Raw genomic sequence first — 23,946 nt, forward strand, 5'->3', positions numbered from 1 at the left:
GAGCTGGGTGGGGCTGCACCCCGAGGAGCCGGGAGCTGCGGCAGCAGGGCCGAGAGCTGCCCCCAGGCCCTGCCACCCCCCACATTCCTGCCGGCTGCAGCTGCCAGCAGCAAATGTCAGGGGCCACGGAGAAGGCCCCCATTGATGCCGGGGAGCCGGGCTGGGGGCGGCTGGGAACAAGGCTGGGCTTGTCCTGGAGTCGGGCCCCTGGGGGCTCCCCAGGGCAGGGCTGGAGAGGGGCTGGACCAGGCCACAGCTCACGGCTCTGCCCCGGGGGCCACCCGCAGCCCTGCACCCCCCCAGGGCCCCCAGCACTGCCCCCAAGGGGCTGGCCCGGGGAGAGGCTGGGGGAGACAAAGGCAGGGCCTGGACCTGGGTGGGGCCCCTCTTTTCTGGCAGCTGCAGCTGGACAGAGGGGCTGGGGAGCCGGGAGACCTGGGCTGACCCCGGCGGTCCCCCTCTGTCTAGTGCCAGATGCCCCGTGCTGGCCGGTGCGCGCTGGCTGCTGGCTGCGCCCGGCGGGTGAAGCCGATCTCCCTGGGAACGTGGGGGCGGCCGGGCTGGGAGGAATGTTCCCAGGGCACCCCCCATCCGCCTGCTGGGGGGGCCGGGCCCATCTGGTCCCATTTCCCACGCCCCCACCAGGAATGTGCGCGCAGCTCCCCGGTCCCGGCGGGGCTGCCCCAGGGCTGCGTCCAAGCCCCACAGGTGACCGGCGGCTCCATGGGGAGCTGAGCGGTGGAAGCTGGGAGGGGTTGGGGGGCTGCCCCAGCCAGTGCGTCCCAGCGGGTCAGACAGGCCCCCGCAGGGCAGTATGTGTGAGGGGTGCGTCTCTCCCCAGGGCTGTGGGGCCCATGGCCAGGAGCGAAGGGGTTGCGGGGGGAGGGGGCGGGAGCGGGGGTCCCATTTGGCTTTGGGGTATCTGGGTACTTGGGGGTCTGAGGGGGCGTCGGCGGTGGTTACAGGCACCTGTGCAGTTCTCCTCACAGATCCCCGCTTGGCAGGCCGTGCCCATCCCCCTGGCGTCCTGTCTTCCCCGGTCCCCAGCAGTCCCCCCCCTCTCCCCCAACGAGGCTCTAACGAGCCGACAGCGAGGCCCTGAGGGATGCGGCTCTTGGCTTGTGCTGATGCCAGCAGCGCCCAGGCCCCACGCCAGCCCCCTCACGCTGCGCGTTCGGAAACACCTGCCCGCTCCCCCCGCCCCGCCTGGGCCGGATCCCAGCCAGCTTCTCGCAGCTGCGGCCGCTGGCCCGGGCCCAGGAGGGGCCGGTGAGCTGGGCTGGGGGGGGGCAGGCCTCGGACATGGGTGCCAGCTGGAGGGGGGCAGGGGCCAGGCCCACGGAGCGCGCACGGGTGGCCATGCCTGGTGCACGTGGGGCCCCCCAGCGGGCTCACCCCACAATGCCTCAGCCCCCACTCAGCCCATTTCGCCTCCCCCCGCCAGGGCGACATCCAGCAGCTGCTAATCTCCCCGGACCCACAGGCAGCCCTGCACTACTGCGAGACCTACATGCCCGGGTGCGACATGCCGCTGCCCTACGCCCTGCAGGGCCTGGACCCCGAGGAGGTAGGTGCCCCCCGCCTTCCCCGCCCCGCTGAGCTGCTCGGCCCGGCTCCAGGAGGCCAGGTGCGCCCGCGGGTGCCAGGATATGCCCAGCTGGGCTTGGCACGGCCGGAGCCTGCGTCAGCGGCTGGGGGGTCTCGATCCGGGCTCGGGATGAGTCACGGCCAGAGCCTGGGAACGCGCCCCTGGGGCAGCCGACCCCACCCTGACAGAGCAGCCCTGCGTGTCTTGGGCAGCAGGGTCCTTCGCCCCACGCGGCTCGCGCCGCCGTGAGACGAGTCCTGTGCTGCCCGCTGCCCGGCTCGGCGTGGGAGCCCCCTGCCCGCAGCGCTCCCAAGCCGGGGAGGGGCCGGCCCTGCTGTGACGGCCTGACCAGGCCCCACGGCCGGCCCCCGCGAGCGCTCGGGTGTAGCCGGACGGGAACGGACGGTGCCAGAGCCTGGGAGCCCCCAGACGCCCGGGCCTCCCCCCCTGCCAGTGTGGGGGTTGCCCATGCCAGCCGGGGGGCTGTGTGCACCTGCAGGTCTCTCACGCCCCTCTCTGTCTCTCCCCCGTTCTCTGGTCGCCCCCGTCCTGCCCCGCGCAGAGCGGGCCGGAGCCCCCGGCTGCCCCCGCCCGGAGCAAGGGCAGGAAGGGCAAAGGGAAGGGCAAACGCAGGGGCAAGGGCAAGAAGAAGAGGAACAAGGAGCTGGCAGAGCAGCGGGACACCGCGCCCACCGTGGGGCCGGGCCAGGTAGAGAGAGCGACTAACCCGCCACGGCCTGAGCCTAGTCCTGCCGCTGGCTAACCCAGCTCTGCCCCCCGGGCCCCACACACGCCCCGGGCCCAGCGCAGCCCCGGGGAGACCCAGAGCCAGGCCGCGGGCTGGGGCGAGGGCGTGGGCGAGAGGAGAGAGCTCTGTCTGTGCGTCCGTCCATCCATCCATCCCTCCCGCCACCCCCCAACACTTTACCCACCTGCCCCCTGCCCCCCCCGCTCCATCTCCCCCTCTGGCCCAGGCCCCTCTCGCTAGGCGCTGCAGCCACCTCCAGCCCCAGACCCTGCTCGGGTACGATTCAGCCTCTGTGCCCCCTGGACCTGCACTCGGGCCGTGAGCCCCTGGCCAAGCCCTGGGCAGGGGGAGACTCAGCCAGGGGGTAACGTGGGGAGTCTGGGTAGCCAGGGGTCCTGGGACAGACCCACCCCTGCTCCCCCCTCCGTCTCCGGCTTGCTCCTGGCTTCCCTAAAGACTGGCTGGGGATAGAGCCAGCCGGGCAGCCCAGCTCCCAGGCTGGGGGCGTGGGGCAGGGGAGCCGGGCGCTGGGGTGGAGAGCTGGGGGGCGGGGGCCGGGGGGCACTTTCTCCACACGCCTCGGACCCTTCTGGGCAGAGTAATGTCTGAGCTGCGCCCCCGGGAATGGGAGGGCTGAGGGCTGGGACAGGGAACGAGCCCCCCTCCCCGGGCTGGGGCCAAGGCTGCAGCTGGCAGATGTGGGTCGGGGCAGGAGCGGAGCCATGAGTCACGCCTGGCGGGGAGGGCGCGGGGGGTTCCCTCCCTGGCTCCGGGAGCCGTTGGCTGTTGCAGCCCCAGGTTGGATCCTGCACCTGGCACCAAGCCCCCGCGGCACCTGGGAGGGTACAATGCTCCCCACAGCAGGAGGTGCCCCTGCCCCCCCAACTACCCCCTTGGCTGCCCCCCAGCTACCTCCCCTTGCCGCCCCCTGCCAGTCCCTCTTGCCTGGTGGGCCATGCCCAGGGTGGGGCCGTCCTGGCCACTGTCTTTTCTCCTCTAATGCCCTGTTTTCTCTCCACTGCCCTTTGAGGAGGCCCTGACCCAAGCAGCTCCTACCCTGGAGGCGACCCCATCTGGGGAGGAGCACGTCACCCCACTGCCCGGGACCACCCCTGCCAGCACCGTGACCATCAGCCCGAACCTGCCTGAGGCCTACGAGGTACCGTGGCTGGGGAGGGGGCTGGAGGGATGCAGTGGGGCACACAGCTCTCACCCCTGGCAAACGCCAGTGACCCCGGCTTCCCCCCCTCGCCTGCAGGATCTGGGAGAGGAGCACGGGATCGGGGCGGATGGGGACCCCGGGGCCAACAGCACCGAGCCCCCTGACTACGCCCTGAGGGAGTATGAGGAGTACGACGACGGGGAGCCCCTGGGCCACGACGCCAGCCTGGAGCGCTACGGCCCTGCCGAGCGACGGGAAGCCCTGGGCCAGGCTGCCCGGGTACGAACGGGATGGGGCGTGGGCGGCAATGGGGGGACGGGAGGCCAGGGGGGGACAGGGTGCTGGTGTAGACAGGGTGCCGGGGTGTGGGTGGGAATCGGAGGAAGGGGCACGGGTGGGAATCGGGGGATGGGGTGCCGGGGGGGACTAGGCACTGGGGGGACAAAGCGCCGGGGAAGGTGGAGTGTCGGCCATCTGGGCTTCTCCTTGGGGCCTCCCGTAACCAGCCGCTAGCCTAGAGCTAGGCCTGCGGGAGGCAGGGGGGTGGCGCCCTCCCCCTGTGGGGCAGGCTTGGGAAGCCGGGCAGTGAGGGGGGTTGCAGTGGCTGGGCGTGGGGGGCTGGGGCTGTTTGCCACCTGTGTCACCCTGACCCATGCGTCCCTTGCAGGAAGCCAGCCGGAAGGGGGAGAAGGGGGAGCCGGCCACCTTCGAGCCCGTGAGTACCAGTGCAGCCCAGGGCAGAGCCGTCTTGGGGGGGCCCTCCCCAGGGTGCCTCGTCCTGCAGCGGAGCCAGCTGGGCCAGGGGTGGGGTGGGACTGGCCCCTGGCCAGGTTGGGCTCTGGGGGGGGCCCTGGCCAAGGGGAACCAGGCTGTGGGGGGCCCCCAATGGGCCCCGTCCGGCTGACCGGCCCTGGGGAGCGAGCGGCAGGGCGGGGGGCACTGGGCGGGGGCTCGCCCAGCTCCGGGGACCATGGGTTCAATCCTGCCGGGTGCTGGGGCTGCACGAGGGGCCGGATCCCCGGTCGGGGGGTCGGGACGCGCTGCCCTAACTGGTTCTTCTCCCCCTAGGGCCGGCGATTCGAAGGGCTGCCGGGAGCCCCGGGCCCAGCGGTAAGGACCCCACGCTGCGGGGAGTGGGGACCGGGGGGAGCAGGGCTGGCGGGCGGGGGGCTAGGCGGGAGCGGGGGGGCTCGCTGGGTCTCTGCAGTGGCTGAGGTTCCTCTGTGTCTCTGGCAGGGCGAGATGGGCCCCCCAGGGCCGGTGGGGCCGGCGGGGCTGCCGGGCGACCCCGGCGAGCAGGTAAGCAGCCGCGGTGCCGGGGGAGGGGGCCCTGTCTGAGGCTGCAGGGGGGCAGGGGGGCTCAGGAATGGGCGGCATGCTCCCCGCCGCGGGGGCTGCGAGTCCCTGCCTGCACCGCCCGCTGATTGACGGGGGGCTCCTTCCCTCCCCCACAGGGCCCTGCGGGGCGGCCGGGGCTGCCGGGAGCCGACGGGGGCCGGGGGCCTCCGGGGACCATGATCATGCTGCCGGTAGGTGGGGGGGGTCGCCGTGGGCTGCGCGGGGCAGGACGGGCCGGGGGGGTTGTGGGGTGCTGAGACTGGCTGGGGGGCTGGTGTCCATCGAGGGGGGCAGTCTGGTCCCCACTCTTCGGGTAGGGCTGGGGGGGCTGGTGCCCAGGTGGGGGGGAGCGCGCCATTCCCCGCTCTCTCTGGGGGGCTGGTGCGCAGGCGGGGGGCAGGGGGTTGGTGCCCCAGAGGGGGGCCCAGCCGCTCCCTGCCCTGGCTCTGACCCGGGCGCTGCCCGTCCCCCCCCAGTTCCAGTTCGGCAGCGACTCGCCCAAGGGCCCCACCGTGTCCTTCCAGGAGGTGCAGGCGCAGGCTGTCCTGCAGCAGGCCAAGGTAAGGCCAGGCCTTGCGCCCGCGCCGGGATCCGCACCCAGGCCCCCGCCCGCTCGCCGGGGCCCGCCTCTCCCCCGCCTCACCGGGCTCCTTCTCTTCCAGCTCTCCATGAAGGGACCCCCGGGCCCCATGGGCTTGACCGGCCGGCCAGGCCCCCTGGTGAGTGGTGGGGCTGGGGGGGCACCAGGGGAAGGGGGGACAGCATCGGGTAGGGGCGTGTCGTGGGGTTTATTTCCGGGATGTAAAGTGACCCCCAAGGGCTGGGGGGGCCAGCCTGGGAGGCAGGAAATGGGACGTGGGGAGGAGGCAGCTCGGGGGGCAGGGAATGGGATGTGGGGGGCCAGCGGGGGGGCTGAGCCAGGACGTAGCCTTTCCCCTGCCAGTGACTCTGACCTTGGGACCATCACCTCCTCCCCCTGCCCACCGTTCCTCCCCCCCCACCCCGGCGCACTGTGGATTTTCTCCTTTGTTTTTTGTAGGGTCTCCCTGGGAATCCCGGCCTGAAAGGGGACTCGGGAGACATGGGGCCTCAGGTGAGCCGGGGGACCGCAGGGAGGCCAGGGGGCTCCCTGTGCCGTGGGGCGGGGGTGCTAAGCAGCGCATGGCCCCTGTGCCCAGCCGGCTGGGGGGACGGGGTTTGGGGCAGGTTTGGGTGGGGGGTGGTCAGTGCCGGGGCCGGCTGGGATGGGTGTGTGGAGCAGGCTGGGGACCAGTGTGGGGCCCAGTGGGGTGCAGAGTCTGGATGGGGGGAAGAGTGGGGCCCAGTGGGGGGGTTGGGGGGTGGGGCCTGATGGGGGGTGTAGGTGGCACAAGACTGGGGGGGGCCCAGCTGGGGTGTCCGGTGGAGCCGTCAGCCCTTCTTTCTCCCGCAGGGTCCGCGAGGGATGCAGGGCCCACCCGGCCCGCCGGGGAAAGGGGGCAAACGGGTGAGTGGGGGCACAGTCTGGGGGGTGCCCTGGGGGGCTGCCCCCCTCCCGCCTGGTCCGGGGCACCTGGCAATGCAGCACCCTCCCCTGGGGCAGTAAAACGACAGAGTTCCTGCCCCAACACCTCTGCTCCGTGCCCCTCACCCCCCGGCCCGCCCCGTGCGCCCCCGGCCCCCTCCTCAGTGACCCCGTCCCTGCCCCCGGCTCCTGCCCGTCGGCGACTCGCGGTGGGGCCCCGATCCCTGCCCTGGCCCAGCAAGGGCGGCCTGGCGGGTCCCCCACGGCCTGGTCACAGCTCGGAGCAGCGGGGCCGTGCTCTCGCGCTGGGGTCCCACCGAGACCCGGCCCCGGCCCTCTGGAGCAGGCTCTGCCCCGGCCACCCGGCTTCGCTTTGGCCCCTGGGGACCCCCGGATCCCGCCCAGCCCTCGGGCTCTGGGGGTAAACGTGTCGCCGACAAGGGAAGCCCACAGCCTTGCTCCCCCCCGGCTCTGAACAAGCACCAGGCTCCTGGGGCCTCTGTTCTGCCAGCCCTCCCCTAAGGATGGGGCCCCGGGGGCCCGTCCCTTCCCTGGCACAGAGCCACGGCCCAGCTGGTTATTCACCAGGTCTGGTCGTGTCTGTATTGGGCCCTGGGACCCCGCTGGGAGCTTTGAACTGTCCCCAGGGGCCAGGTGACCTGCAGCCACGGTGCCACCCCGGGGGGCCGCGTCAGGGGCTGAGCCCCGCACTGGGGGTCCTCAGCCCCCCGGTCCCCCGAGAGCTCAGCCCAGCCGGTGCTTTGTTCCACAGGCTCTGGCAGCCCGGCCCCGAAGTGGCGTCAGTCCCTATCGACGTCCCAGACGCCCCCCCTGTGAGCCTCCCAACGCCCCACAGCCGGCCCCGAACCGGCCCCCTTTAGCCGGTCCAGCCTGCAGAGCGGGCCTCTCACACCCTTGACATGTTTTGCAGGGTCGCTCTGGGGCGGACGGTGCCCGGGGCCTCCCAGGGGACACCGGACCCAAGGTCTGTGGCTGGATTGAGGTCCCTGGCGGGGGGATTGGGGGGGGCTGGGAGTCAGGACTCCTGGGTTCTATCTCCAGCACCAGGAGGGGAGCAACTGGTGGGTTGTGGGGGGTGGGGCCAGGAGCCCTGGTTCTGTTCCCAGCCTTGCCACAAACCCCCTTGCTGTGTGGCTGGTGAGTCTCTTCCCCTCTGGCGCCTCAGTTTCCCCCGCTCTGACATAAAGAGGCAACTCTGCGGCCCCCGGGTCCCGCACGGCCTCATTTCCAAGGGCTTTGCAGCTGGAGCTCAGTCTGGCAGGGGACGATGGGGCAAGTGGATGATGTGGGGGGGGAAGGGGGAAGGGGGGGAAGGGGGCAAGCGAGGAGATAAGGGGCTGGCTGAGGGACCGTGGCAGGGAGCGAAGCCCTCTGGGGTGGGGCAGGGGGTGTCTGTGGCCCCCTTCACACCCCGTGTGCTGGGCCTGCTCCCTGCCCCACTCCCAACTGGGCCTGCATGGCTAACGACCTCCCCCCCGCACCCGTAGGGCGACAGGGGCTTCGATGGGCTGCCGGGGCTGCCGGGCGAGAAGGGTCACAAGGTAAGTGTGAGCCCCCCGCCCGGCCCCACGGGGCAGCTGTGAACACAGGGCCCCGACCCCCCATTCCTGGCCCCATGGGGCAGCTGTGAGCGCCCCCCCGCCTGGCCCCACAGGCCTCACCTCTCACTCTCTCTCCCGCAGGGGGACGTGGGGAAGCCAGGGCCAGCGGGCCCCCCAGGAGAGAACGGAGCCAAGGTAAGGGCCCCAGGCGGGGAAGGGGGCACGGGCACTGCCAGACCCAGCACAGCCCCCCTCAGCTCTGCTCTCTCTCTCCTAGGGCTCGGGCGGCCCGGCAGGACCCAGGGGGCAGCCCGGGGAGCCCGTGAGTACCCCACACTGGCACTGGCGGGGGTGGGGGCAGGACTCCTGGGTTCGTTCCTTGGCTGTGGGAGGGGGTGGGCTCTGGCGGGGTTGAGCAGAGCGGGCTGGGAGCCAGGACTCCTGGGTTCTCTCCCAGCTCTGGGAGGGGGTGGGGGCTAGTGGTTAGAGCAGGGGAAGCTGGGAGCCAGGACTCCTGGGTTCTCTCCCAGCTCTGGGAGGGGGTGGGGGCTAGTGGTTAGAGCAGGGGAAGCTGGGAGCCAGGACTCCTGGGTTCCCTCTCTGGCTGTGGGAGGGGAGTAGGCTCTGGTGGGGTCAAGCAGGGGGTGGGGGGCTGGTATTCTCAGGCAGTCTAACGTCTCTTTCTTCGGCCATAGGGCGTGCGCGGCTTGGTCGGCTCCCGTGGCCTCCCCGGCCCCCCAGGACAGCTGGTACGAGTCCTGTCAATGTGTCCCCCCCCCGTGTTTGTTGCCCCCCACTGATGCTCTCCCCTCTCCCCGCAGGGCGTGAGCGGCATGGATGGCGTGCCTGGGCCCAAGGGCAACGTGGTGAGAGCGGGCGGGGCCGACCCTAGAGGTGCCGGGGGCTGAGGGATGTTGGGGGGGCTCTGGGAGGTAGAAGGGGCTGGGGGGTGGTTGTGGGGGGCCCCCCCAGCTGGACTTGAAGCGCCTTGCCCTGGCAGCTGGGCAGGGTGGGGGTGGGGGCGGCCTGTGCCCACGTCTCACGGATGCTGCTCTCTCCCCAGGGGATCCAGGGGGAGCCGGGCCCCCCCGGGCAGCAGGGAACCCCGGGACCCCAGGTATGTCCGTCGCTCGCACGGGGGCCAAATGTGGGCCAATGGGGCGAGGCCGGATTGCTCCCCCTGACCCCTTCACTAATAGTGGGTGTGGTCGGCCAGTGCTTCCCACCCCCCCAGCCAGTCCCACTGGAGGTGTGGGCCAGAGATGGGGGCCTGGCCTGGTGGATGAGGCCGCAGGGGGGCTGGGGTCCAGGGTGGCGCGTGTGATGGGGGTGGGGTCAGGGGACGGGCTGGGGGATGGGACTGAGGCAGGGATGTGGGCTTGGGGGGCGGGGATGCTGGGGGGGTAGGGGCCTGGGGTGTGGCGGGGGGATCCGGGGTGTGTGCAGGGGGGGCCGTACACCGTCCTTCTGTGACCCATCTCTGTTCTCTCCACTAGGGCCTGCCTGGCCCCCAGGGGCCCATCGGGATGCCGGGGGAGAAGGTGAGTGTGGGGAGGCCATGGGGCTGCTCTGGAGCATATGTGGGGCCTCCTGGGACCCCCACTGCAGGGTTGGGGGCATGGAGCGATGGCTCAGTGGGGTGCCCGTTGCAGGGCCGGTGTGGGAGGCCAGGGCTGCCGGGGCCCTGGGGGGCTGTGCCCCACGGCCAGGCCCCACGGCGGCTGCGAGTGGGGGCGGCAGGATCTGAGGTAGGCGCCCCCGTGACGTGTCCTTTCTCCGCGCAGGGCCCGCTGGGGAAGCGGGGCATGCAGGGCGTGGCCGGCGCTGACGGGCCCCCCGTAAGTACTGGGGACGCCAGGCTCCGGAGGGCAGGGGTCGGCGGAGGGGCTGGGGGCTCCGACACAGGCCTGGGCTTTGCCTGGCACATTCCCCCCACTCCCCAGGAACAAACACACAGACAGATCACAGCATGTCCCCCCCACCCCCCCCCACCCTGGGCACACATGCATCCCCCCCACTGGTACGTGTCCCCCCCGGGAACACCCCCCCCGGGGCAAACACACAGGCGGACTACAGCATCTGCCCCCTCCCGCGGCACATCCCCCCGGGCACACGCCCCCCAGCATCCCCCATCCCTCTGGGCACCCCCCATCCCCTCCTCTTCTATCCCCTGCAGCCAGTGAGCTGGATAGCGGCCGGGGTGGGGCTGCTGGGGGCCCCGGAGCCCAGCCTGGCGCTAACCTGCCCGTGTCTCTTGTGCTTCCTTTTAGGGTCACCCTGGCAGAGAGGGGCCGGCGGGGGAGAAAGGGCTCCAGGTACAGAGCCCCTGGGGCTGGGCTGCCCCCCATCAGGGGCACGTGGGGAGCAGGCAAAGCAGCCGCACGCCCCAGGGCCACAGCCCCATCCTTGGGGGGCAGGGCCCATGGAGCCCATGAGGGGGTCGTGCAGGGCGTGAGGGCTGTGGGGGGGTTGTACCGGAGGTGGGGCCTGTGGGGAGGGTTCGTGGGGGGGGGTGTCGTTTCCGTGGGGGGTGGGGCCCATGGGGAGCAGGGCTGGGGTGTCTGACGCTCTCTCTCCCTAGGGTCCAGCCGGCACCGTGGGACCCGTTGGCTACCCAGGCCCCCGCGGGGTCAAGGTGGGTCCTGCCCCCAGTGCTCAGCTGTGCCCCAGCGAAGGCCTCCCTTCCCCCACCCGGGGCCGTCAGCCAGGCCAGCCCCACGGCAGGGTCAGAGCCCAGACAGGAGCTGCCCCCTGCCATGCCAACGCCTCCGCGTGTGACTCTGGCAACCCCATGGGGCCTCTCCCCACACGTGCCCCAGGGCCTCCAGCCCGACGCCAGTGGGGGGCACGGGGGGCGCTGGCTGCCTCCAGAGTGTTTGGGGCCCAGAGTCCTGCTCTGACCCCCTCCCCCCGTGTCTCTGCAGGGGGCCTTCGGAGCCAGGGGCCTGAAGGGAAGCAAAGGGGAGAAGGTAAGGATGGGGGGGGCGGTGGGGAACACACCAGCTGGGACCTGCCAGGTGACATGTCCCACTGCGGGAGTGGGGCCTGCAGGGAGGAGTCATGGGCTGGGGCCAGGCTAGCAGGGGCTGCGGGTCGGGAGTGAGGGGCACCGGCAGGTCTGGGGGGGCCCAGGGCCGGGCTGGCAGGGGGCTGTGGGTCAGGAGTGAGGGGCACCGGCAGGTTTGGGGGGGCCCAGGGCCGGGCTGGCAGGGGGCTGCGGGTCAGGAGTGAGGGGCACCGGCAGGTCTGGGGGGGCCCAGGGCCGGGCTGGCAGGGGGCTGTGGGTCAGGAGTGAGGGGCACCGGCAGGTCTGGGGGGGCCGAGGGCCAGGCTGGCAGGGGGCTGCGGGTCGGGAGCGAGGGGCACCGGCAGAGCTGGGGGGAGCCCAGGGCTGGGCTAGCAGGGGGCTGCGGGTCGGGAGTGAGGGGCACCGGCAGGGTTGGGGGGCAGGGCTGGGTTGGCAGGGGGCTGGGGGACCTTTGGGCATCCCCTATGTTGATCGTTCAGGGGGCTGAGCTCCCAGTTCACTACGAGAAGGGGACCCCCCCCCCCGGGTTTCGGGGTTGGCCCCACCCGGCCTGACCCATGTCTCTGTCCAGGGAGAAGATGGATTCCCCGGCTTCAAGGGTGACATGGGCCACAAGGGTGACAGGGTGAGCGGGGCCCCTCCTGAGGGGGAACTGGGGGGGCTGACTGCACAAATCACCGTAAATTGTTGGACACTGCCTGTCGGCTGGGCCTGGCAGAGCTGGGCAGTGGGGCAGGGACCCGGGAGAGGGGGTTGGGCTCTGGGTGTGGGGCGGGAGGAGGGAGGGGCAGGCGGGGCTGTGGCAGAAGGGGGAGGGGCGGGGATTGGGGGGGCAGGAGGGGGGCTCCGGGCCAGAAGGTGAAGGGGGTGGCACAGGGGCAGTCCCCCCCCTAACGCCGCGGTATCCCTGTGCCGGGGGGCGTCTCTCTCTCCGTTGCAGGGCAACGCGGGGCCGCTGGGGCCGCGGGGGGAGGACGGCCCCGAGGGGCTGAAGGGCCAGCTGGGCCCCGTGGGGGAGGCGGGCGCCTCCGGCCCGGCGGGGGAGAAGGTAAGTGCGTCCCCGTCCCCCGCCCCCGCGTCCGGCTGGGGGCCCTGCCGCCTCTCAGCTCCGCTCTCTCTCGCTGCAGGGCAAGCTGGGCGTGCCAGGCCTGCCGGGCTACCCTGGGCGCCAGGGCCCCAAGGTAAGTGGGGGGCAGGAGGCTGGGACCTGGGAGGGGGGTCCAGGCCCCCCGGCTTCGCCCCCCTAACCCGTGCTCTCTCCCACAGGGCTCTGCCGGCTTCCCGGGCCCCCTGGGGCTCGCAGGGGAGAAAGGAAAGCGGGTGAGTGAGCGGGGCCCCTGCCCCACGCGCCCCTGGCAGGCGGGCAGCAGCAGCTGGGGACACTGAGGCCAGAGGCCCGAGGCCACACTGGGAGCGGGCGGCAGGGCCAGGGGCGGAAGCCTGGAGCTCTGAGTCCCCGTCCCGTGGGCCCTACGCTCGGCCAGCCCCCCTGTCCCTCCCAGCCGGGCGCCCACGGCCTGGGTGTGTGCGTGCCCCCCTCGGGTCCGGGTCCCTCGCCGGCGGGCGCTGGGAGAGACGTGTCACGTGTGCCGTGTCCTGGCACCGTCACCCGCGTGTCAGCCGGGGCGTGTCACGGACCCACGGGTTGGAACAGCCTCCGGGAGGCTCCATCCCTGAGCCAAGCCCCCGGGTGGCCCGCTCCCTCTGTGGGAAACCCACGTCCCTTCAGCCCGAGCTCTGGGCCTGCAGCCCCCTGCGACCTCCGGGCAGCGCGGTCCAGGGACTGACGCCCCTCGCCCAGCGTGGCAGGACCACCCTGTGAGCCAGCAGCCCTGTGCCAGCCGCACCAGGGAAACTGAGGCACGCGCTGGCTTGATCTATATATTACAAGAGTCTCATAGGTGATCGCAGGGGGGCAGCCGGCCCTTCCGCATGTGCAGGGCCGGCGTGCATGGGGCACGTGGCGTGTGATCCCGTGGGGCAGGGCAGCACCACGCACAGTATTTCGCCCACGCTACCGTTTTGTTCTCCCCTCGCAGGGCAAGGCTGGCCAGGCCGGGCAGGCAGGACAGCGTGGACCTCCGGTGAGCGGCCCCAGACACCCCTGGTCCCCCACAGCGCCTGGGGGGACAGGCCAAAGAGTCAGCTCTGTCCCCCAGTGACAGCCCCCATGTTCCCCAGCTACCAGCCCTGACTCCCCCCATACTCTAGTGACTGGCCCCGGCTGGGCCCCAGAGCCGCTCCCCGCCCCCCCAGTGACCAGCCCCGGCTGGGCCCCAGAGCCCCCCCCGCAGTGACCGGCCCCAGCTGGGCCCCAGAGCCCCCCCCACAGTAACCGGCCCCAGCTGGGCCCCAGAGCACCCCCCGCAGTGACCGGCCCCGGCTGGGCCCCAGAGCCCCCCCCAGTGACCGGCCCCAGCTGGGCCCCAGAGCCCCCCCCAGTGACCGGCCCCAGCTGGGCCCCAGAGCTCCCCCCCAGTGACCGGCCCCAGCTGGGCCCCAGAGCTCCCCCCCAGTGACCGGCCCCAGCGGGGCCCCAGAGCCCCCCCCCAGTGACCGGCCCCAGCGGGGCCCCAGAGCCCCCCCACAGTGACCGGCCCCAGCGGGGCCCCAGAGCCCCCCCCACAGTGACCGGCCCCAGCGGGGCCCCAGAGCCCCCCCCACAGTGACCGGCCCCAGCTGGGCCCCAGAGCCCTCCCCCAGTGACCGGCCCCAGCTGGGCCCCAGAGCCCCCCCCCAGTGACCGGCCCCAGCTGGGCCCCAGAGCACCCCCCGCAGTGACCGGCCCCAGCTGGGCCCCAGAGCCCCCCCCCCAGTGACCGGCCCCAGCGGGGCCCCAGAGCCCCACCCAGCCAGTGCTGAGCAGGCCCCGGTGCCCCCCACCCGCCAGGTCCTGGTCTCGGGCAGCCCGCCCCGCCTTGCACCCGCTCATCCCGCTCTCCCTCTCTCTGCCCAGGGCCTGCCAGGGGAGCGAGGCCAGACGGGGCCGACGGGGAAGCCGGGACCGAAGGTAGCTCAGGGTCTGGCTGCACCGCACCAGCCCCACCCACTCCGTCCGTCCGTCCATCTCCACCCTCCGGATATTAGCCAGACCCCCCTTGCCCAATGCCCCCCCCACCGTGGGTACAGCACCCTGGCCCCACTCCATGGGGCGCTGGGGACCGAGCCCGTTCCCTGCCATCCCCCCATTGACCTCTGCCCCCCATACCCAGTGCCCTCCCTCTGCCCCGCGCCTCCACAGTACCCGGTGGCCCCCAGTGCCCCCCATCTTCCTCACCTGACATCCCTGCCAGGCATCCCGCCCCCTGGTCCGCCCCCCACACAGGCCCTGCCTCGCCCCCGTCCCCTCGACTCACCCCTACCCGGCACCCATCCCCGCTGCCCTGGCGCAGGGTCCCCGTCCCCGAGCGGGGGCTGGCCGCCCTCAGCCTGGTTCTCTGTCCCCAGGGCGACGCCAGCCATGACGGGGCCCCCGGAGCCGTGGGGGAGAAGGTGAGTCTGAGCAGGGACCCCACGGGCTGGCCAGTGTCTGTGGGCATGGGGGATCCCCCACCGACCCCCTGCCCTGGGGCAGGACAGCCACCCAGGGGGAGCAGGGCCTCTGTGGGGCTTGGGGGAAGGGGGGTACAGGGGTCCTGGGGGGCTAAGGGGAGGGGGAGGAGTACAGGGGTCCTGGAGGGCTGTGGAGGAGGGTGGGGGAGGGGAATTGAGGGGGGTCTGGGTGCTGTCCCCCTTGTGCTCACAGCTGTTCTCCTGCTCTCCCAGGGCCCCCAGGGGCCGCAGGGCCCCAACGGTTTCCGAGGCCCGAAGGGTCCACCTGTAAGTACAACTCCCCCCTTCCCACCGGTGCAGGGGGCTCAGCGCCCCTGGGGTGCCTGGGCTGGGATCCCCCTCCCCGCTGCTGGCTACGGGGGCCTCTTACAGAGGAATGAACCCTCCTGGGGGTCCCTCCTGCACGGCTGGGGTTCAGGGAGGGCCATTATGGGAGGAGCTGCGGAGCGAGTGGGGTGGCCCTGGGCAGGGGGATGGGGATCTGGCCTGTTGGTGCGTGGGGCAGCCTTGCGGGGCGGCCCTGGGGGGGAATCTGGGCAGTTGGTGCGTGGGGCGGCCCTTGGGGGGAGGTGTGTGGGGCGGCCCTGGGCAGGATCCGGCCGGTTGGTGCGTGGGGTAGCCCGGGGGGGGAGGCATGTGGGGTGGCCCTGGGGGGAATCCGGCCAGTTAGTGCGTGGGGCAGCCCTGGGAGGAGGCGTGTGAGACAGCCCTGGGGGGATCTGGCCAGTTGGTGCGTGGGGCGGCCCTGGGGGGAATCCGGCCAGTTAGTGCATGGGGCTGCCCTGGGGGAGAGGTGTGTGGGGCAGCCCTGGGCGGGATCCGGCCGGTTGGTGCGTGGGGCAGCCCTTGGGGGATCCGGCCGGTTGGTGCATGGGGCAGCCCTGGGGGGAGGCGTGTGGGGTGGCCCTGGGGGGGAGGCGTCTGGGGCGGCCCTGGGGGGGTCCGGCCGGTTGGCGCTCGCAGCCCCTGACTCTGCGCCTTGGCAGGGCCCAGCCGGGAAGGACGGGTTGCCTGGACACCCAGGACAGCGCGGGGAGCCGGTGAGTGGCCCCCCCATACCCCTGTCGCTGCCCCAGTGAGGCCTAGCGGCTGGGGCTGCCCAACGCTCACCCCCCGTCTCTCCGCAGGGATACCATGGCAAGACCGGCCCCCCTGGCCCCACGGGAGTGGTGGGACCCCAGGTGAGTGAGCCCCACGTCCCCCGGCCCCATGCCTGCCCTGGCTCCGTGCCCTCGGGAGCCTGGGCCCATCTCCCTGTCAATGGCCTGTGATGGGTCCCCCCTTCCACCGGCTGCTGTGGGGGTGGGGCTGCCCCTTCTCTTGCAGGGCCCAGCAAGCCCCGCATTGGATCCAGACCACCCTGCCCCACCTCACTGGTGCCCCTTCTCTGCCCCTCAGGGTAACTCGGGCGAGACGGGCCCCATTGGAGAGCGGGGGCATCCGGGCTCCCCTGGCCCCCCTGGGGAGCAGGGGCTACCAGGGGCTGCCGGCCGGGAAGGGGCTAAGGTAAGTGCCATGCTGGGGACCGTGGATTCATGCATGGAGCGGGGGGGGGTGCTCACGTGCCCCCCAGTTCCTGCATGGGCAGCACTGCAAGCAGGCCTGACCAGGGGCTGGGAGCCCGGACACCTGGGTTCTCTGGGAGGGGAGTGGGTGGGTCCGATGCTCCGGAATGGCTATGTATGAAGCCAGCCAGGTCTGGGGTGGCGCGACTCCCCTCAGGGCACCTGTCACCAGGGCAAGGAGCCTCCAGCCAGGTCTGGGGTGGCGCGACTCCCCTCAGGGCACCTGTCACCAGGGCAAGGAGCCTCCTTCGCGACAGCCGTTCTGGTCTGACCTCGGCCCGGCCAGCAGCCTGTTCGCACCTCACACTTCCCCTTGGCGGGTGCAGCGGGACGGGACCCCTGGGGCAGCCAGAGGGCCCTGCCCCCCCACTCCGCAGTCAGCCGTGACTCTCAGCCAGTCGACGGGAACAGGATCAGTGACTTTTGGGGGGACCCCGGGCCAGATGCCTCCGAGACTGCTCAGCTTCCAGCAACCCGACCCCCTGACACACCTGTTGTTCCTCCTCCTGGTCTTTGTCTCTCTTCCCCGGGGCAAAGTGTCGTCTGGTCGCATTCCCCTTCCTGGGTCTCAGGTTACGAAGGGCACCATCCATCGCACATGTGCTGGCAGCTGGAGCCGCCCCCGAGGGTCTCAGCAAAAGTCAAACACCCAATTCCCACCACCTAGGCGTTGGTGCAATACACAGGGAAACTGAGGCACCCAGTATTCATGCAAAACAGTAAGACTCACATGGTCTTGTGCGCAACACAATAAGGAGGAAAAATCCACTTTGTCACAGTGTGGTCTAGTGGTTAGAGGCGGTGGGGTGGGGAGCCTGGACTCCTGGGTCCTACCCTTAGCTCTGCCCAGGCTGGCTCCATGCCTGGGGCAGAGATTAATAAGGTTTAAGGCCAGGAGGACCCACTGTGATCATCCCATCCAGCCTGCTGCTAGGACAGCCCCCAATTAGGGCCTGTTCGCGCTAGAGAAGGTCTCAGAACCCCCAACCCTTCTCGATGCAGAGGGGCCGTGTGATGAAGTGGGGTTTTATTCATCTTGGGGACCCCTCAACAAGGCAACTCATACTGGTGGTGGATTTCGCTCCCTGCTGTCCCGGGGGTGGCCCCTTGGGGCCCCCGTTTTCAGCAGGATGGGTGTGGTGCAGCAGGGAGCGGGGCGGATTGACCTGCGGATGTCGCAAGGGAGTTTTACTGGGACTGTCGGCACTGGGATGGGATAGCGGGGGGGCTTCACTGGAGGGACGATACCTGAGCCTGTCACCTGAGCCAGGAGGGGGCTGGGGCCGGGTGACACCTTCTGCCCGGGGAAGCTGGACAAAGGCTGGAGGAGGGGCTGGGGGAGGCTGGGGGAGTCGGCTGGACGGGGTTTGGAGCTGGCTGGGGAAATGGAGGGAGGCTCAGATGGGGGCTCTGGCCTCCCTGCCCCCCAAGACGGACCTGACTAAGGGGTCCTGTTCTCTGCACCCACAAGCTCTGTGTTAGACCATGTTCCTGTCGTCTAATAAACCTTCTGTTTTACTGGCTGGCTGAGAGTCCCGTCTGACTGCGGAGTTGGGGGGCAGGACCCTCTGGCCCCCCCAGGACCCCACCTGGGCGGACTCGCTGTGGGAAGCGCACGGAGGGGCAGAGGAGGCTGAATGCTCCGAGGTCAGACCCAGGAAGGTGAAGCCGGGTGAGCTGCGTCCCCTGCAGACAGGCTGCTCCCCGAGAGGAGACTTCCCCAGAGTCCTGCCTGGCTTCGCAGAGAGCAGTTCCAGAGCATCGCCCGGGGACTCCACGACAGTGGGGTTCCCCGAGGAGGTCCTTACAGACCAGGGCTCCAATTTCATGTCAACTCTGCTCCGGTGCTTGTGGGAGAAGTGTGGGGTCCAGCACACACCAAGTTGTCACGGAGTCCCTGGGCGATGCTCTGGAGCTGCTCCCTACGAAGCCAGGCAGGACTCTGGGGAAGTCTCCTCTTGGGGAGCAGCCTGTCTGCAGGACACACAGCTCACCCGGCTTCACCTTCCTGGGTCTGACCTCGGAGCATTCAGCCTCCTCTGCCCCTCCGTGCGCTTCCCACAGTGAGTCCGCCCAGGTGGGGTCTTGGGGGGGCCAGAGGGTCCTGCCCCCCAACTCCGCAGTCAGACGGGACTCTCAGCCAGCCAGTAAAACAGAAGGTTTATTAGACGACAGGAACATGGTCTAACACAGAGCTTGTGGGTGCAGAGAACAGGACCCCTTAGTCAGGTCCGTCTTGGGGGGCAGGGAGGCCAGAGCCCCCATCTGAGCCTCCCTCCATTTCCCCAGCCAGCTCCAAACCCCGTCCAGCCGACTCCCCCAGCCTCCCCCAACACTGGTACCTTCTTCCCGCTCTGCAGGTGCCCAGCACCAGCCCCTGGGGCCCCTCGCTGCTTCCTGTATGGACCGAGGGCTCAGCCGCCCCAGCCAGCTCTGCCCCCGCCCCAGGGCGTGGGGAGTGGGGGGCTGTGCCCTGCTGCAGGCCCTGCCCCCTTGGCTCTGGTAGGGTGAGGGGTGTCTGCCTGCGGTGGGGGCGTGGGAGGGGTCCCCCCTCACTGCTAACCGTCTCTGATCCCTAGGGCGACCCTGGCCCGGCCGGCCTGCCTGGGAAGAACGGCCCCCCGGGAATCCCTGGCTTTCCCGGCGCCAGGGCCGCGCCCGGAGAGACGGTGAGTGCTGCGTGAGCGGGGGGCTGTGAGGGCTGGTGCTGGGGTGGGGCACCCGCGGGGTGTAACGGTCCTGTCTTGTCTCCTCCCCAGGGGCCAGCCGGCCTGAAGGGCAGGGAAGGGCCTCCCGGGCCCCCGGGCCCCACAGTGAGTAGCTGGCCCCTTGGCCCCATCCCCTCTCCTGGGGGAGCCCAGTGCTGGGGTGGGGGCCCACAGGGGACTTCTGGGGGGGGAGGGAAGGGGGTGTGGGGACTCTTGGGGGCCTTTGGGAGGCTTGCGGGGTTGGGGGAATGGGGTTCTGGGGGGCTGTCTTTGGGAGGGTCAATGGGGGACTTGGGGGGCTGTCAGAGGGGGTGCGGTGTGGTGGGCTCTGAGGGTTCTCAGGACAGGGTCTCAGTGATGTTTGGTAGTGAGAGTCTTCCATGGGGGAATTGGGGGCATGGCACCCCCCAACCAATGTGCAATTCTCCCCAGGGCTCCCCCGGTGAGCGAGGCCCCTCGGGGGCAGCTGGAGGCATCGGGCTGCCAGGCCATGGTGGGGAGCAGGGCCCCCACGGCCCCGCTGGGGAGAAGGGTGCCCCGGTAAGTGCTGGCTGCTCCTGTTGGGGCCACTCTTGGACATGGGGCTCTTGAAGGGGGGTAGTGTGAGTGCAGTGGGGGGACTGCACCTTCCTGGGGGGTCAGTCTCTGCCCTGGGGGGGTGAGAACCCTGGGGGAAGGGGCTTGGTCTGTGCCCCGTGGGGTGTGGGGAACCCTGGGGGGAGGGGTTTGGTCTATGCCCCATGTGGCCCCTACTGACCCTGCTTTTGGTTGCTCCCTTTTCTGCCCCACAGGGCGAGAGGGGCCCAATGGGCCCTGCCGGGCATGATGGGATCCAGGGGCCCGGGGGCCTGCCAGGCCCAGCCGGACCCCCGGGCCCTGCGGGTGAGGATGGCGACAAGGTAGGTGGGATGGAGCATCGCGCCGAGCTGGGTGGGGTCTCCAGCGACGGTTCCCCCGGCGATGGCGGGTTCCCTGGGGATGGTTCCCGTGGCGATGGCTGGTTTGTGGGGGACGGTTCCCCCGGGGATGGCAGGTTCCCTGGGGACGGTTCCCCTGGCGCGGGGTCCTCAGAAGGTCTCATCGAGGTCTCTTTGTGTCACGGCGTCCCCGGGCGATGCTCTGGAACTGCTCCCCACAAAGCCAGGCAGGACTCTGGGGGAGTCTCCTCTCTGGGAGCAGCCTGTCTGCAGGGGACACAGCTCACCCGGCTTCCACCTTCCTGGGTCTGACCCCAGAGCATTCAGCCTCCTCTGCCCCTCCAGCGAGTCCGCCCAGGCGGGGTCCTGGGGCAGCCAGAGGGTCCTGCCCCCCAACTCCGCAGTCAGACGGGACTCTCAGCCAGCCAGTAAAACAGAAGGTTTATTAGACGACAGGAACATGGTCTAACACAGAGCTTGCAGGTGCAGAGAACGGGACCCCTCAGCCGGGTCCATTTTGGGGGGCAGTGAGCCAGACAACCACGTCTGCCCTTCACTCCATGTCCCAGCCAGCCCCAAACTGAAAGTCTCTCCAGCCCCTCCTCCTCTGGGCTTTGTCCCTTTCCTGGGCCAGGAGGTCACCTGATTCCTTTGTTCTCCAACCCTTTAGCTCTCACCTTGCAGGGGGGAAGAGCCCAGGCCATCAGTTGCCAGGAGACAGAGTGTCGGCCATTTATGTACCCTGGCCCTTTGCTCTGCAACAATTACACCCCCTTATCCCACCACCTAGAGACTTAAGAAATGCCTAGGGGAAACTGAGGCACCCCTACAGTATTCAGAGGAAACATTAAGAACAGTCCCACTTCGTCACGCTTTGCCTTTGCAGGGCGAGCTGGGGGGCTCCGGACAGAAAGGGAGCAAGGGGGACAAGGGCGAGGCGGTAAGTACCGGGGGAAGCACTGGGGGTCGCTGTAGGGACCTGACTGGGCCCCGCAGCCAGGCTCCTCACACCCAGTTCCACCCCGGCATGAGCCAGGGGTGTGGGGTGGTGCGGGGGGCGGGTCTAAGGAGGAGGCAGGTGGAGACAGGGGAGGGGTGTAGTGGAGGGCTCGGAAGGGGCTGGAGATGCTGGTGGGGTGAACAGTGGGGCAGGTAGGGGGGCAGGGGCCTGGCTTAGGGGCTGCTTTTGCCCCAGCTCTAACTTTGCGCTTCCCCCACCCAGGGCCCACCGGGACCAACTGGTATCCAGGGACCCATCGGGCACCCCGGCTCCGCGGTGAGTATCTAGGGAGCACCCAGCTGGCCACTGGGGCCCTCGGCCCAGTCACCCCTCAGCACCCCTGCTCCCCTCTGACCGCCCAGCCCCACCAGGGAGTCACACGCAGCCCCGCCCTCCGTGCCCCACTAGTGCCCGGGGCTGCGTCTCACACTCCCGGGAGACCCCTCCTGCCCCAGTCTCCATTGCGGGCACTGTGCCTGGCCCTTCACGCTGCTGTGTGACCCCCCTGGAGCTGTGCGACCCCCACCCCGAACTGCGAGACCTCCCCGAGCTGCACAACCCCCAACTCTGCCTCCGAGGAGGGGCACTGCACGGGGCGGGCACCGGCGGGTCTCTGCCCCGGGGGGGCACTGACCCCGACCCCTCTGGCCCTGCAGGGAATGGATGGGGAGCCCGGCCGCCGTGGGCAGCAGGGGATGTTTGGCCAGAAGGGAGATGAGGGGGCTCGGGGATTCCCTGGCTTGAGCGGCCCTGTCGGATTGCAGGTAGGGACGGGCGCCGGTGGGAGCTGGGCCGGGCTGGCCGGGGCTGCGGGTCGGGAGTGAGGGGCACCGGCAGGGCTGTGCGGGGAGCCCAGGGCTGGGCTGGCTGGGGCTGCGGGTCGGGAGTGAGGGGCACCGGCAGCGCTGTGGGGGGAGCCCAGGGCTGGGCTGGCCGGGGCTGCGGGTCGGGAGTGAGGGGCACCGGCAGCGCTGTGGGGGGAGCCCAGGGCTGGGCTGGCCGGGGCTGCGGGTCGGGAGTGTGGGGCACCGGCAGCGCTGTGGGGGGAGCCCAGGGCCCGGCTGGCAGGGGCTGCGGGTTGGCGCTGGCAGAGCAGTTTGGGGGCAGGCCTACATGCTCCAGGAGGGGTCGGGAAGCCCCTGTGCCCCCAGTTAACCCCCCATGTGGTTCTCCGCAGGGCATGCCGGGCCCGCAGGGTGAGAAGGGCGAGAGCGGAGATGTCGGCCCCATGGTATGAGCTCCACGGAGATCCCCCCCACCCCTCCGCTGCCCCCGCCCCTCCCCTCTTGCCCCCCTCCTCCCCTCACCTCCAATAAGAACATACGAACGGCCAGACTGGGTCAGACCCAAGGTCCCTCCAGCCCAGTGTCCTGTCTCTGACGGTGGCCGACGCCAGGTGCCCCAGAGGCAGAGAACAGAACAGGGAATCATCCAGTGATCCATCCCCTGTCGCTCGTTCCCAGCTTCTGGCAAACAGAGGCTGGGGACACCGTCCCTGCCCATCCTGGCTAATAGCCATTCATGGACCTAGCTGCCAGGAACGTATCTAGTTCTTTTTTGAACCCCGTTATAGCCTTGGCCTTCACAACATCCTCTGGCACGGAGTTCCACAGGTTGACTGTGCGTTGTGTGAAGAAATCCCCCTGCCCCCTTGCCTCCCCTTAGCTCCCCCACTGCCCCTCCCCGAGTGACTGTGCCCCTTCGGTGCCCCGTACCCCCTGGCTCGAGCTGCCTGTCCTATCCTTCTCTGCAGGGCCTTCCCGGCGCTGCGGGGCCACGTGGGGCGCAGGGACCTGCCGGCGGCGATGTGAGTTCCCCGTCCTTTCCGGGGCGGGAGTGGAGGCTGCCATGGAGCGGCGGGGGGGAATTCCAGGGGCAGAGGGTGCCTGGGGGGACAGAGGCTGCTGTGGGGCGGGCACTGTGAGCCTCACTGCCTGGCAGGGCACAGCCCCAGTGGCGGGAAGGAGTGGGACAGGGCTCCCGGGGGGCTGAGCAGCGAGTCTTTCCCTCTCCCCCCCCCCCCCCCCCCCCGTAATGATGCTGCCTTTGGCGGGGTACAACTGGGAGTATCAATTCAGGACCAATTGCTTAGAGCAGGGAAGTCACAGCCCCAGGCTGGGGTTTCTCCCCCTCTCAGGCATCAAACCAGCCAGGCAGAGAGGACTTCGGTCTCACCCCACTGGCTAACCACAAGTCACCCAACCAATTCCCTTCGACTCTCCAGTTTCCCAGTATCCCCACCAGGGCCCTTCGTCGTGGGGACGAATGGTTATGAAAACCAATACCCCAGTGAAAGAAAAAGGGCTCTTCCAACCCCAAAGGACCAAGCCCCAGACCCAGGTCAAATGATAACTCAGATCTTACCCACAATGCACGCTTCTAGCCAATTCTTATTAACTAAACTAAAATTTATTAAAAAATAAAAGAGAGAGTTGGTTGAAAGATCAATATACAGACAGACCTGAGTTCAATTCTTGAGGTCCAGATACAGAGCAGAGATGGTGAGTTTGCAGTTGCCAAAAAGTCCAGAGGTCATAGTCCAGCGTCCATGTTCAGGGTGACTCCAGTCAGCGACTGGGATCTCAGTCCTTGTGGCTCAGGGTTTCCCCTTCTTGAAACCCAAAGCAGATCTGCGATGAAGAAGGATCGGGTCCCAGGGTCTTTATACATTTCCAGCAGCCTCTCGGCCTGAGAACACAACAGGCTTGACTTTCTGTCTCCCAAACATCCTGCAGTTAGCCCAGGGTCATTTATCCATCAAATAAACATTAACTAAATGCAGGTTACCTCCACCGTCCAAGAGACCGAGAGGATCGTACTCTTTCAGGCAAAGCCATAGCAACAGACAAGACTCGTTTGCTGACCGCCCAGGCCCTGCGCACACAGCCCCCTTCTCTCCCTCCAACGCCCATTTCACAGCTCTCTGCGTTGCCAGCTCTTCCTCACCCCCCTCAAAGTGCGGCCCCGGGTCCGGTCAGGCTGGGAGTTCGTTAACTCGCTCTGGGCCGGTCCCCTTTCCAAGAGATATTATCCTACCCTCCTCACGTCACCCCCGCGTCCTCCCTGTCCCTAGGGCCCCCAGGGGATGCCAGGTGGAACGGGTCAGCCGGGCGCCGTCGGGGACAAGGTGAGTGTGGGGAAGGGGCACGGGGGATGCCATGATGCTGTGTCCTGCCCCCCTGCCCCCGGCCAGGGCACTGGGGACCCCAGCTGGGAAGGGTGTATGGGAACCTTCTGCCCCCCAGAGCCAGCTATGTGCCCCCCTCCCAGCAAT

The 23,946-nt window shown here is 69.9% G+C and overlaps 1 protein-coding gene across 8 annotated transcripts in view; it reads left to right on the forward strand.

Moving 5' to 3' along the window:
• LOC140900815 (uncharacterized) overlaps window positions 1-23,946 on the forward strand; it is a 35,881-nt gene that overhangs the window by 7,252 nt on the left and 4,683 nt on the right. For 2 of the 8 annotated variants that reach the window (XM_073318666.1, XM_073318668.1), the window contains exons 5-49: window positions 1,445-1,567; window positions 2,151-2,297; window positions 3,367-3,495; window positions 3,595-3,777; window positions 4,166-4,213; window positions 4,567-4,608; window positions 4,735-4,797; window positions 4,953-5,027; window positions 5,313-5,396; window positions 5,499-5,555; window positions 5,876-5,929; window positions 6,269-6,322; window positions 7,272-7,325; window positions 7,849-7,902; window positions 8,044-8,097; window positions 8,180-8,224; window positions 8,598-8,651; window positions 8,724-8,768; window positions 8,966-9,019; window positions 9,399-9,443; window positions 9,687-9,740; window positions 10,173-10,217; window positions 10,484-10,537; window positions 10,827-10,871; window positions 11,502-11,555; window positions 11,871-11,978; window positions 12,058-12,111; window positions 12,197-12,250; window positions 12,970-13,014; window positions 13,887-13,940; window positions 14,378-14,422; window positions 14,696-14,749; window positions 15,469-15,522; window positions 15,610-15,663; window positions 15,881-15,988; window positions 18,627-18,716; window positions 18,807-18,860; window positions 19,188-19,295; window positions 19,547-19,654; window positions 20,559-20,612; window positions 20,895-20,948; window positions 21,329-21,436; window positions 21,850-21,903; window positions 22,426-22,479; window positions 23,746-23,799. In XM_073318666.1, coding sequence (XP_073174767.1) covers window positions 1,445-1,567; window positions 2,151-2,297; window positions 3,367-3,495; window positions 3,595-3,777; window positions 4,166-4,213; window positions 4,567-4,608; window positions 4,735-4,797; window positions 4,953-5,027; window positions 5,313-5,396; window positions 5,499-5,555; window positions 5,876-5,929; window positions 6,269-6,322; window positions 7,272-7,325; window positions 7,849-7,902; window positions 8,044-8,097; window positions 8,180-8,224; window positions 8,598-8,651; window positions 8,724-8,768; window positions 8,966-9,019; window positions 9,399-9,443; window positions 9,687-9,740; window positions 10,173-10,217; window positions 10,484-10,537; window positions 10,827-10,871; window positions 11,502-11,555; window positions 11,871-11,978; window positions 12,058-12,111; window positions 12,197-12,250; window positions 12,970-13,014; window positions 13,887-13,940; window positions 14,378-14,422; window positions 14,696-14,749; window positions 15,469-15,522; window positions 15,610-15,663; window positions 15,881-15,988; window positions 18,627-18,716; window positions 18,807-18,860; window positions 19,188-19,295; window positions 19,547-19,654; window positions 20,559-20,612; window positions 20,895-20,948; window positions 21,329-21,436; window positions 21,850-21,903; window positions 22,426-22,479; window positions 23,746-23,799 — 3,084 coding nt within the window. The other 6 variants (XM_073318667.1, XM_073318673.1, XM_073318672.1 and 3 more) reach the window with 6 other exon arrangements.

This window comes from Lepidochelys kempii, chromosome 20 (assembly GCF_965140265.1).
Source record: "Lepidochelys kempii isolate rLepKem1 chromosome 20, rLepKem1.hap2, whole genome shotgun sequence".
Taxonomy (NCBI): domain Eukaryota; kingdom Metazoa; phylum Chordata; order Testudines; family Cheloniidae; genus Lepidochelys; species Lepidochelys kempii.